General features: G+C 30.9%; 1 protein-coding gene across 1 annotated transcript in view; it reads left to right on the forward strand.

The window, feature by feature from the left end:
- The window catches only part of LOC124361206, a 79,123-nt gene extending 64,575 nt beyond the window's left edge, over window positions 1-14,548 (forward strand). Inside the window, exon 2 of the mRNA XM_046815247.1 lies at window positions 14,071-14,548. Within this exon, the coding sequence (XP_046671203.1) occupies window positions 14,071-14,548 (478 nt within the window). The remainder of the gene's footprint in view (window positions 1-14,070) is intronic.
- The last annotated feature ends 338 nt before the right edge of the window (window positions 14,549-14,886 follow it).

Consider the following 14,886-nt stretch of genomic DNA (forward strand, 5'->3'; position numbering starts at 1 on the left):
TCAGTCAACTTAGGAAAAATTAGATTTTTTTGGCAGTCGAATGAAAACGTGATTGTCCCAGCCTCTTCAGATTGCAATAGCTCAAAAAACATCTTACCTCTTTTTTTGTGAACTTGTAATTCTATTTTCAGTTTCCCCTTTTCTTCAAAAATCTACCACAGATAGAATCTTCTCTTTCAGCTTAAGACATTGAGAACACTGGTCTGTTGCTGGTGACCCAAACCCTACATTATAATTCTCTACAAATATTTTCCTAAAGTACTCATACTTGACTTTAAACTCATTTTCAGTAGTGTTGTTGTACGATTTCCACAGACTAGAGATACTTAAATGACTTGCTAGGTACTGCCGTCTGGATTTCCCTCGGCAATAATGTGACTCTACAGGTTGTAGAGCCTCAATAAAGGTTTTTACTTTGGATAGTTTTTCCTTAGACTTTTTAGAACGATGGTCTCCACCTCGAATGTGTGTGTTCATTATATAATGAAAATGTTGTTCAAACTACACTAGAAACTATTGTTTGTCATTTGAAATTAAAATATAAATGTTCTTCATGTTGTTAGAAATGTATGAAATGTATTTACTATATGTCTTAGTATCATTATAACCTATACAATACTCAATGTAAAATATAAGGATAGATGAAAGGGATAGCTGAAAATGAATGAACGTTTACGAAATAAATACAGATATCCCTTCCGGTTTAACCTGAAGAAAGATTTCACATATTGCTGTCATTTATAAAGGTCAAAAGAAGATGTATTATTAATGTTAGATTTACACAACTCTTATAGGACAATAACTCTAGTTTTTTGCATGTTGATATAATCGTAACAGGTAAAACTTTTGCATTAAGCTTCATATAGAAATTAAGATACACAGAATTGGATGATGATGCCTCATGTTACTCCATGGGATTTTGTTCATCATTAGTGAATATTGTTTCGTTCATTTCATGATGGTAAAGAGAAAATAGCGTGATAAATAAATAAATTTCTAAAATAACATGACTTTTATTTATAGAGTAAAAAAGGCGTGAGAAGTCAGTGTCATATTTTTCGCAGAATTCTATGTCTTGCGTTTAGTACCTCAACGGAACTTTTATTATTCGAACACTCGCATGAAACATAATTTAATAAACACAGATGAGATTTCATTTTGTTGCGAATATCTCCAGAAAGTTTTAAATTAAAGAAATAAATATTCACGCAAAATATGCAGTAAATGTTTGCGTGAAACTTAATTTCTATAAATACAAGTTGTAAAACGGTACATGTAAAGTCTATTCCGCTGAGCACCTTTATAATAATCACTCAGGAGGCAGCAAAAATCACTTTTGTCCACGGAAGCTTATGAAAATAAAACTATACTTTATAACTGTCCGTCTCGCTATACGGCCACAGGACCTGTCGAAAATGAAATGATCTATAAATTACAAAGTATTCTTCCAATCTCATCGAAGCCTATTAAGCGAAATGCGATGTGGTGTATATGTATCTTGTACTAACTTTACATATATGAATAAAAAAGAAATGGTTGCAGTGCCTATCTTCAGGATTAAAGTTTGAAAATTAATACTCAATCACAAAAGAAGCAAATTAGCATCACGTAGTTTTAGAGTCTACTAACCTATACACTAATATATAATTTATACATACATATATAGAACATAGATATAAAAGGATATAGGTACACGCAGAGCAGTATGTAAAAAATCTGTAACTCTGCATAAAAAGGCACATCGTACAAGCACACATGCTACATGACCTAAGTATGGTGAAGTATAGGAAGGATAAATATCGCCTTTTGAATATCTTTTACAACAAAAGGACACAATATGAGTGGTTAGGACGTAGTGTAAATAACAAACGCGTAAGCCTAAAATTCTTTCCTTGATCGAAATCAGCAGCTGTAAAATTCCTTGAGTTTCCTTGAGTCCTTACTTTTGGTTTTAAAATATTTTTTTCGATGCATAGCTTCGATGTTTTTACCTTCTACTATAGGCATTATGTGCTTTAGAACTACCAACAACTTCAGAAACGGCCAGATAGATAATATTTTCTTAGAGCCGTCATGATAGCTTCCGAAACTTTCTTATGCACAAATGCTGTAAGCTTGGCACTAAATTTTGTATACTTAGTTTTTGAACTTCATTTCTCAGTACTGACCTTAATTTTTCAATGCATACTCAAAGGTTTGAGACTATTCATAGTAATCTGTTAAAACCCACATTTAGATTAAACTTTGAAGCAATCCATTCCAAGCCTTGAGACCGAGTAGTTTTATTGTCTCCCTTAAACAATGAGTGTGAGAGTATATCCTTTTTCAAAAGGACGCTAAAAGGTTTTGAAGCAGTAAAATCTATTTCTAAATAATAGGTTATTAAAGCAACGTAGTTTGCATTATTTGCATTATTATTTACTTGTATATTACAATTTTAAATTCAGTTTTGAGAGCACATTATCTTAAATAATAGTGTTATAATTTAAAGTATACAAATTAAATAGGTATTATATTATATTGTCTGTAAAGCATATTATCAAGGAATAGCAATCCAAGGTCTTTCTTAATTTATTGTATGAGCAGACACACTAAATGCATTCTATATAAGATAGTGTTTACTAACACTACGCCTATTATTGCATTGAAGTTAAAACATTTCTTTAGGCTCAGCTCATAGAAAGATCTCATGAATACTATTTAAGTTCACTTTTTAACTTATGTTCCCTAACTTAACTATATAACTTACACATGAGAGAATATTGTTATTTTCTGTGGTTACCAAGAATTCTATTTGATTTTTAATTGAGAACATTATTCATAAAATGTGAACCAATGGATGCTTTAATTAGTATCTACCTTATATGTTTATCTTGCATATATGACTTTAAAGAAATTTCGTCAAATTATACATAAGCATTCAGAAAAGTTCCCATATGATTAATAAAAACAAAAAAAAACTTTCTACGCTTTTTAACATTGACTTTTAATATTTAAAAAAAAGAATTAACTATTATTATAAGTTGTGGAATAGACGGTTGACATTGATGATTTGAAAATCTGTAAGACGTTGAAGCAATTATACAGTTTAATCAGTTAACTTCGTTTCTAGAGCAGTAGCATTTTTTGCTAATTGGTGAAGCTTATAGCAAAACAAACCATGATGCAAAATAATAGGTGATGTACAGTAAACCGTGTACAAAATTGTAATAAGAACATTCATGTTTATCTAAATATTACGGAATGTGTGCCGGCTTGAGAGATGAGCCGACTGTCTGCATGAATACATATGGTAGCAGGATAATACTTTTTAGGAAAGAAGACGCATATCTTGAATAACACAGAGCCTTTTGAATAACGCATAACATAGATCAGCAGCAACTATATTTTGCGAACCTGTTTTATAGTTTTATCTGGTAGGAAGAATTCTATTTCTAAATCGTCTTTGTTCACATTTTGAATTACAGATAGCCTGAAATGTAGCAGTCCTGTCTTTCAGACACAAAGTGTGGGGCTATGGTTAAGTTTTCCTATCTGATTTGAACAATAGACAATGGTGTCTATTCCTTCCTACTCTTAATTCATTATTTGTTATCTTTTTACTTAGCAATATGTAGTGAGTGTGTGCAACTGGAGATTTTGCACAGAGTCGGAACACGTAACTAAATAATTTCATGCTAAGTAAAGGTTGAAACTCCTAAGCAGGATTACTTGACAATTTACTGCACATGAAAGTTGCAACGATGGCCATTCAGGAAATATCACTAAGCTGCACAAGAACATAACCGAATTTTTATGGATAGGTTAAAGGTACTCGATTTAGGTAAAAGCCTGATGGTACATTTTAGACAAATCAGTATGTTTCAACCATGGAGCTATTTCTGGTGTGATTAATGTGTAAGTATTAATTATACGTTATATAGCAGTTATTAGTCGAGTAAAGTAAAATAAATCTAAATATAAACGTGTTGTACAGTAAATTATAGTATACGTGTGATGAAAGCCAGTAAAGTGGTGGCACGTGCCGAAGCCTTCTAGAAAATCGTTTTATATTATATTCATTAGTGCCTCTGCTTAATGCTAGTTAGTTTTCCGTTGTTTTGGGTAGGTTTTGGCCAACATTCACGGTCGACAGTTTCATTCCTGGTTATCAACATTCATGGAAATTATACTTACCTCATGGAGCTTAATATTTGCGATCATCTACATGTGGGAGTACTTTTATGAGGAACATTTATTTTGAAACTTCTAATGAAGGAAGTTTAAAATATATGTATGTGACTATGTTTTAATTTTAAGATCAGTCAGCGACTGATTTGGTACTCAGTCAGTACGTAACACACATTGTTGCAATTAATGGTCTAGAGCGAGCTATAAAGGCAAAGATTTATTTATTGGTGTACTGCACTATGAATTTTTTTTAATAATTAAAAATTTTATTTTCCATTAAGCATCCGGTTTTAAAGTAATTGATTGTTTTTATCTTCAAATTGAGATTATGCTATATTATCATAGAATATTTTATAATTTTAAGATTTTATATAAGTATTTTAGGGGAAAATGTCAATAATTTTACAGATACTTTCAATTGAATCAGATATCTTTGAAAACGTATTCAAATAATTGTTTCAAAATGTTACAAGCGAAGAATTAAGGTTTTAAACCGAGAGAATTACAATATAAATGAACGGTTCTTTTCTGTACATAGACATTTAATTGGAATATTTAGATTTCATTTAATTTTTACGTGAAATATTTTAAATTTATACCACTTATTACAACTTCACTTCACTTCTACACTGAGTAAATAATATTAAAATTTCACTCTGGCATCTGTTTCAGTAACGTGTTTAGGGAATAGTTATGTACGTGACAAAGCTTTTGTTTGAAGAAATTATGTACCGTATGTTTTTGTTATAAATAATATACAATACTACTAAATGTTCTTATGTTTTAAAATTATTTTGAAATTAGCATCCCCTCAAATTTATTTATATTATATGTCTTTTATATATACTCAGATTATTCCTTTTTTATAGACTTATATAAAGACTAGAAACCTTTCCCCTATATTGTAAGGCTTTTAGAACATGATGGTATTGTAATCCGTAGGTGGAGTAGAAAATACAATCAGTTTCCAAACCTTATAGGTTAAAACGAGTATTCCAGCAAAGGAACTATGCCATGAAATATATCTTCGAAGTACAAAATTTCAAATACAGACTAGACAACTGGCGAATAGTTTTTAATAATACCCTCTATTTAAAGTCTTAAAATTACATTAGTTTATTTAAGAGCTCATTATTTAATATTAACGTGTAATTAATTTAGTATTCCTGCGTCCTGTACTTAATATCCATTAAGGAAAGTCATATGATAGTAAGTGAGTAATTAGTTGCGATCTTCAAAGTTTAATTCATCACGTACAGTACCTTGTGTTTTCTGTGTAGTACTTTTGCAGAGTAAGGCGGGTTTTGACGCAAGAATTAATGATTGAAAAACAGAATATCAAATCAATATAACTAATAAATTTTTCATCCATCATATTTTTACAGCTGCCAAGAATTGTTTGAATGATTATTATTTTTAGATATTTGATATTTTGTGTCATGAACGAACTACATATTATTCTGTCATTACACGAGATCTTAATAAAAGTCAATCTCTTATAATTCCGTATGCAAAGAAATCTTAATTGAAAGTGGTATGTATCAAAGATATATGAATATTATAAGTAATTTTCATCCACACGTAATATTTATATTTCAAGAATGTGGAGATTCTTCATGTAGAAATTAGTAAGGATTATATTAAAACGCCTACATTGATGGATAATGTTCCACCAGAGTTATGAAAACTAAATACCTACAGTAATAATGCATCTTCAGTTTGACATTGCGAGATGACAGATTCAAATGAAATCTTCCTATTTTCCGACTTAACGGAAAAGACATTTTACTGTTATTAATACGTGGAATAACACATATTTGGTGATTTTATATATGTATAATTTTCAAATAATGCACGTGTAAGTTATTGTAACATTGATGTGGTGACGTTTCACGTAATTAATAATGATTTCAAAATAGAGCGTTGTAGAAAAAAATTTTGAAATAAATGTGTAATACATTTTTGTAAAAAAAAGAACAATAACCATCTCTAATTCTAACTGGAAAAAAAAGTTTACTACGCAACCCATATTTTAAAAACTTACCATATGTTGTGTAATACATGTTTAATACCTCAACATTGAAATAATAATTCTATGTCAGCGTACTAGCTTTTTTCTTATTGCTATATAAACTATAATTAATGTGTACTTATATGACAATCATTTAATGGTGTACATGAGTAATATTCCATAAATTAAAATTAATTTTTTATATAATAAGTACAAAAGTGCACAGTGCTCAGAAAAATGGTAGATTACGTTGGTAGTGGTTATGCGGGCCGGCATCAAGACCTCATCACAGAAGCTTCTGAATGGCTGAATGGCTGATACGCCTTTAAGCGCCGCCATTATAATTTTCTATAAACATTAATAATTATGTCTACTTCTAGAGATTGTGTATACCATTCTCACACGTAAAGAAGGTTGGTAGACCTATAGATATAGGTTATATATATATATATATCCATTATTTCACCTATAACTATTATTTCAGTTGATGTAGTCTTCCACCTTCCACCTAATCTATGACTACGCCTTCCAGATATCTCCTTATGACAGGCAATTCACTGTAGTGAATGTTTTAAGGAAAGGTTAGTAATCTATCATCTTCTAATGAAACTAGATCGGTTTATTGGCGTCTTTAAAAATTTTCGTAAACATTCCTATTTGATTTTTCATATACACTAGTACTGCTATGAACGATAGAAGAACTATATTCAGTACATTTTATTTATAACGTATATACACAGAAATCAATTCTGATTTAGACTACGTAATCATTCAGAATATAAAAGTTTAATGTCTTACAACAGAAAAAATTATGTTCCTTTAAAATTGTATATGGTGATGCAAGGTTAAAGATATAGTCACAATCAGCTGTTCTGAGCTAATAATATGTTACCAGCTGATCGGCTGGGTGAAATATGCAAGACATGCAGCTGGAGAGACTGAAAATCGAGCATTATTAAACATATGTCTAAAGAAGTTTTTATAACAATTCTCGTTGAAGATTGTAATCTATATGGAGACACTTTGTATGAAATAAAACTTTCTATTATCAAGTTTACAAAGGGTAACCCCAACCAACACTAAGACCTAAGTTTAGAGTTAATAATAATATTTATATACAAATAGAACCTCCTATAAATTATTTAAAAACCATTTGATAGTTTTATGAAAAATTGTAATTTTAATGGACATAATATCAACAAAAAGCTTTGTTGCGAAATATTTTTACTCAGCGAGATACACAGTGTGGTACATTATTGATTTTATTGAAAATATAATTAGAGGAATAATTACTATAGATTGCTCTTTTTAAACAACAGTCAGGACAAATTAGTACAATTTATGTGGGATTTGTTATATTTCAAACAGTACAATGGATTTTATCCCTTGAATATATTACCAACCCATCACATGTGGTAACTAGCATATTGTCTCATTTATATTCACTATATAGTGCTGAATATAAGCTTATATTTTATACTAAGACCCAACAACAATGTAGTATAACTAATTTATTTAGTAATTCACGTGCTATAAATGTGAGAAACTCATGTCTGTAAATATATACATTTTAATATTTTTATAATGTAACACATAATGTTATATGACATAGTGAAATATGTCAATGGAATGATTAGGTGAGGAGTTTTAAACATGTCTACAAAGCGTATTCCAACAATACGCTAGGATATTTGTCCTGAATTTAAAAAATTTTATGGTAGTCTTTGTGAAACATTCCCAATTTATATGTACATACTAACAGGTAACCTCGGCTTCAAACGCAATTTCATTTTATAAAATGGAAACCATTTGCATATTATTTTAAAATATTATTTTGTTTCTTAGAGTACACCTTTTAAATGTTTTATAATATTCCTGTTTTACAGATAGATTATACTATAGTATTATATGTGAGGTAATCCAATAATATGTTATCTACTTTAATGACTAGCAATACTTGTTATAGCACATTATTCCATATTTTCCGGCACAACGCGGTGAACTCCAGACCCAGTAATTACTGAGGTTATGGTGCGCAATTACTGGCAGCCCTCTCCAACCGGCTTCACACTGACAACACTAAATGTCTCAGTGTCTCTTGATCGATTATATCAAAAGATGAAGCTTTCAGTTATTGTATTGTTGTATCACAGACTAATGAAAAATTATAATGATTCAATTTAAATTAGTGTAAAAGTCTCAGTAAATAAAATAACAGATCCACCTTAGTACATGTACCTGCAACTGGTCAAAAAGTTCTCGGAAAGCTCCTTGTGCTTCAAGTCTAGTGTGCTTACCTATTACCTAAGGACGTGTTCACACGTTCTATCTATCAGTCGTATATTATTGTAACATGCTACCTTTTCGCACTAAACTAGTAAAATTGTTTAAAGTCAAGCAGATCCAAATCTGAAAACGTTTTACACTGGGTGATTACAGCCATGCCCATTCGTCCTGGGATAGAGGAATTGAAATTGCACGGAAGTGAGTTTGCAAGCAGATTCGACAGCGTGGCCTTGGAGTGTTATCGACTTGTTATCCGCCAGTCAAGAGTAACTTCGGGGTCTTCAGATAAACCAAAACCTTATTGACTGATTTCCCCTTCGGCCGTTTGGGCTCCTCAGCTTTAAACCAAATCCCGAAATATTGTCGTTCCGTTTAGCCCCTTTTGGGCCCCTCAGGGTCAAGATGATAAACCAAGTCCTGACAAAATGAGTTTCCGTTTAGCCCCTAGTGAGCCCCTAAGAGTCATGGTAATAAATACAATTCTGAAAGATTGATTTTCCGTTTAGCCCCTTCTGGACCCCGCAGACTCATGGTGATAAACATGGGCCTCTATGTACTATAAATGTGTATATATATATATATATATATATATATATATATATATATATACAACATAAAGTTTTACGATTCTAATATGATGGTATATAAGAAAACGTTTTCAACATTTTCAAAACGATAGTGTAGTTTTGAACAAACTCATATTCCCAGTTTAAAAACAATGTCACAAGATTTGATGTTATCCTTGATATCATTAACATGGCAAAGGATGAGTGTTTGATATTGCAAACCTTAATAATAACAAATATAATGTATACTACTATTCAATAATAATTATAATCAATATAATTCGTACTTTCAATGTAATAGTGGCTGATTACAAAGAAAACTTGTTTAAATATTACAAATAAAATTAGTGGCATTTTTTGCACAAATATAAAGGAAGTGCGCTTTTTTATAGTACCAGTACATCTCTTCAAGAGCAAAAAAATCAATCAAAAGTATCATCCTTTGTTATTTCATAAAATCATATAGAAGTCGTATTGTTCGTATTGTCTTGATGTCATATTTCTTTTTAATTTGTGTTTATTGAATTATTTATTTGTTAGTGTAAAAATACATAAATTTAAAGTTATATTAACTGAAACCTTCTTATTATTTTTAAAATAATATTTCTTAATATTTATATCCAAATAACGTATGAATTTACTTTTATTGACCAACTAGTGCAGTTAACGCCTTCATAATACAAAAGAGGTTAGCATAATAGAAGAATACACGCACCAATCATCCCTCAGTCCGGAGTTGGTATCATGGAATGGATCTAGCTTGTGTAAACTGTAAAACATAAAAATATAAAGGGTTGAGATAAATGGTTAAGTTCCCCCTTAGAGCATAACATAAATCATCTTAGATGGTTACATGTGATGCATACCGTTTCATATATAATTTGCTCAAATGAATAAATTTAAATTAGTACATGGAATTGTTTATGCAAACCAAACAATAAAGTAAAACTATTGTTTTATATATAATATTCAACTGAATTGGTGAAGAATAAAGTATGAACAGTATTTCGTTATTGAAATACTAACGGCTTTCCACAGATGAGTTCACAGTGATACGTACAATTCTCACGTAGCGTCACCGCCCAGTCCGCTTTGCCAGATACTCTTTTTCAACTTGACATCATTTTATTTGTGTCACGTAGTGGGCAACGTAGCATTTTCTTGGTAAAACACCACTGTTAAGATATTATTTTAATTAATTTTTGTGATCTTTAGTCAAACTTTAGTGCTAGAACTATACATACACATTAATTAATTAAGAAAAATTTACATAATTAAATGTAAATGTAAACATTTACAGTCTGGTCCCCTCAGACTGTTCCTATTACTTATACTTTTTACCCTCTACAGTACTACTTACGTTTTTGCAAAAACCAAACTTCAATTAACTTACTGTACCTTTAACCCTGTTGCGTTTTTTTTTTTGTTTATGTTCGCGTCTTCTTGCGTTTTTCTGTCAAAAGCGTTTACGTCCAGCCATTGCAATCTACTTCATGTGTCATTACTGGTATTTATAACTTGCCCAGATTAATACAAAATATTACACTCTGCTGTGAAAATACTAATTTGACCAAATTGTCTACTTTCCCTCATTGCAATTTACCGCCGCTCCAAGGTATTTTTTAGACGTATAGCGTTTTATTATTTGTCCTGATCAATAAAATTTAGTATATACTGAAATATAGGTCTGAAAGGTCTCTTTTGATCATTGCTTGAAGATACATTAAGATAAAATGCTAGCTAATCTGTAATTTTTTGATACAGAAGAATGGTCTAAAAAGTCCTCATTGATCAAATAGTTGCTGATTCCGTTCGTTTGAGTCCTCTCTCGGTTGAAGTCTGGAAAGTCAATTAGAATGAAATTGGTAATACTTTAATAGCTTCCGTACTAAGATATTCTGATGCCTAAGGACAATTTTTATTACCATCTCGATCAAGAAATTTTGTTCGGAAAGTTCTACGGTTTCAAAAAAAAGCGATACAGTTCCGGCACCATTTTTTTCCCATCATGAAAGTATACTAGTAGGTTTGTTTAATAAGTTTACTTGGTTTATAAAGTGAATAGTATCGACTAATGTAATTTACTTCCGGTTTAAGGTATGTCCATTGTGAGACTGCGTTTATGGCGTAATATACATGTTGTCCAATTTTACCTTTCTGAAAAGAGGGAAGATGAAAAACAAAAATATACTTTTTATATTTTAAAGCTTATTTTATTCCCTTTGGGTATTTCATCGTCATGACAATGCGGTCGCGATTATAAACAAGTTTTAAGGTTCGAAATTAAATAATTGTATCCATCTAGAAAAGTGGGAACTAAATTACAGTTCTTCTAGCGACGCACATCTCTATGGGTAGTTCAAGTTTAGCAGAACCATTTTATTTTTGTGTTCTGGAACCCCGAGAAGAGTACGTGTTATATGATTCATCTTCCTAGGGCAGCAAAAAGTAAAACAAATTATACAAGATTAAAAGAACATCGCTCTCAAAATAGAATTATCAGAGAAAAATTCACACAACACTGTAATAATAGGACACACCCTACCAAAGTAATACAAAGAGTTATAAAAATATCACAACACAGAATCATTAAATACACATAAATCATGAAAACACTTAAGATTTATTAAATCAAGAAGATTGAATAGTTCAAAATTCTATAATACCTTTACGAAGATTACAATAATATAGATTTATACATTTCACATTGTAAGTAATAATTATTTTTATTTTATACACTACGTCTCACGTGCAAATTACAACTCAAAATCACATATGTGTAACTATTATTACAAATTTGCTATTGTGACGAAAAGATCTTACCTATCGAAAGGACTCAAAAAATAAAAGGTTGCAAACGTACTGGTTATTTTGATTTTCCAATGTTTTGATAGAACTTAGAAAACCCAAGTAGCCTCCATTTTATACATGATAATATTTTTCGCAGTAACTAATGTAATAATACCGCGTTAATTTTGTACACAAGGAACATTACTGCTCGACTGCAGTTAAGACCAAGTGTCAGATAAAGCCTGATGTACAACACTATTATAGTATGATATATTTAGTTAGAAGTTCACTGCACTAATTAGATTAAGCAGCTAATATTCATTTTATAGTTTTGAAGCATTTCATACGTCTTACAGTAACCAACCTCTCTTACTATGAAAGTACCAATACGGAGTTATAATTAGTATCCTTAATAGTGTATATTGCACATAAGTATATTGTACATTATTTATAATGTATAGTGCACATTATAAATAATGTTTAATTGCACTATTGCATAACGGCAAATTAAATCCATCAACAGTGTGTACTGCACAAAAGCCTTTATTTAGGTTTGTAACATATATTATTTTAATTATATTGCAGCATAACACATCCAAGTAATATTCTAATATTACATGCAAACACAAAAGAACACAAACGGATTAGAAGAGTCGTTCATCGAAAAATTTAATGGTACATTATATCTAAAATTTATTGACACCGTGTAAGATTGAATAGATCTATTTGATGATTCCACGATGTACTGAATATTTAGGGACACTATGGTACGCAAATCAAGCCAAACCAGTTTCATTTTCCTATTCAGACTTTACCAGATTTTTAAAATAGGCGATTTTATATAGATTTTCTAAATTAATACAAACATAGAGAGAGGATTTTAAAGTTAGAAATTAGAAAAATATTATTATTTAAATATGAAGTCATTCAAAAATGCCGTGTTGCAGTAACGAATAGTAAGTACTGTGCATTATTTTAAGTTTAGTTATTTACTACCCTAAAATTAATATCACATTTTATTGAATGCATTTCAAGTACAAATTAGTAGTAAAGATTACATATATTACTACTTCCCGTTCGTATAAACACAAGCTGAACGAATTTAAATATAACAAATAAATGGTACGATTGTATATATTATTTAAATGTATTAACTACTGGTCAAAATGATTTTAAAATCTTTAAATAAACTTACTCTTACTCTTACTCCCATGGCCATGGATACCCTAGGTGGTATTTGGCCTCGCCAACCAGCTGCTTCTATCTCTCCCTGTCTTCACAATTCCCCTGACCCGCTCTCAATTTCCGCTCAACCCGCTCTCTTTAAATAAACAGATTATTAAAATATTTGAAAAGGTTTTAATAAACTACAATTATAAAAATAAACTCCATATTCATGACATCAAGTTTTGAAATTCTTACTGTTTGGTTTTGCCAGCAGTTTATGAAATTCAGACTTGGCTTTTATAGGTTCATCCGTTTTCTTCCAGAGTAATAAATTCCATTGAACGTGGAATGTACAGGATCATAACACAATGGAAATGCAAAATAATATATCATAATTTTGCGCCATAAATTCGATCAATAGATGTAAACCATATACATATGCATACCCAATACGTTGTAAATGAATATGTATATACCTTATGTTATGCAGTCCTAATAGTAATTAATTATTCTATGGTTTCCTTACAAAATGATAGCAGTAATTAAGAATTACTGTTTGGAGCTGGGTATTAGTAAAGTCAATTACTCTAAGTTCTGGCAAAAAGTTAGTACTGTCTGTATATTTTTGTTTGTCGTAAGAAATTTAGAAAAAAAATCATTTACAGACTTAAAATTTTGCATAAAGCTTAATTTCTATTCAAGTAACATCAGGTTTATTGGTGGAATTTGGCTCAACTATAGTTAATTTTTTTATTATTTGCCAACCTAAGGCCAATATAAAATAACATAATAAGTGAGGGAAAGTGAGAAACAAAATAGTGTTTCTTAGGGTTAACCCCACATTTCAACTCCTATGCGCCTTAGAATGTTCTGAAAATATTGTAGATTCTATGGTATTAGTGATGAGTAATTTATTTATTGTATATATTAGTATCTTTGTTATCTAAAAATACAGTGTCAACCATAATCTATATATATATATATATATATAATATATATATATATATATATATATATATATATATATATATATATTATTGTTCTATCCAGTGAGGTTCGTGAGCTTCGTGAACGACTAAGAAACCTGGAGCAGTACTCTAAAGTTAATAATGTAGAAATTACCGGTCTGCCAACTACAAAAGAAGAATGTGTAAAGGATCTGCTCAAGGACTTGGCCGCAACTTTCGGAGTGGAGGTGCAAGACAGCGACATCTCCGCAGCGCACCGTGTGCCATCCTTCAGGAGGGACCGAGACCCTGCCCTCATTGTACAGTTCACCAACAAGACGAAGAAGGAAGAGTGGATCAGCAAGTACCGAACGAAGAGGCCAGCGTTGACAGCTCAGCAGGTAAATCGGCGGTTCCCGGCTCAGCGCGTCTATATAAACGATCATCTGTCACCCGAGAACAAACAACTCCTCTCCCAGCTTAAGAAAAAATGCCGTGAGATCGGCTACACCTTCGCCTGGTGCAGGGACGCCAAGTTCTTCGCCAGGAAAGATGAGGGAGGACCTGTAAAAAGGATCACCAGCTTCGAAATTATTGAAAAGCTAAAGTGAAGCTAAGTCAGAGTTTGTTGTTATTATGCTAAAGTAGTTTTATGTTTTCCTCTTATAGTTTAGTTTTCTTTTTTAATTTAAAATTAAATTGTTGTATTTTCCTTAGCTAACATAAATATTTTTAATGCCGGAATATTTATTTTCACTGAGTAGTTTTTTTGTTGACGAGGAGGGTCATGACTTAGTATATGCAAATATTAGAAGTTTGAGGAAAACTTTTTTACATTTTTGTTGGAATTAAGTCGATTAAAAACAAAAATCATTGTAATAGTTCTTTGTGAGACTTGGATAAGTAGTGATGAAGTGGGGTTATATCAAATTCAAGGGTACAATACATA

Source organism: Homalodisca vitripennis, chromosome 4 (genome assembly GCF_021130785.1).
Source record: "Homalodisca vitripennis isolate AUS2020 chromosome 4, UT_GWSS_2.1, whole genome shotgun sequence".
In the NCBI taxonomy this organism is placed as follows: Eukaryota; Metazoa; Arthropoda; class Insecta; order Hemiptera; family Cicadellidae; genus Homalodisca; species Homalodisca vitripennis.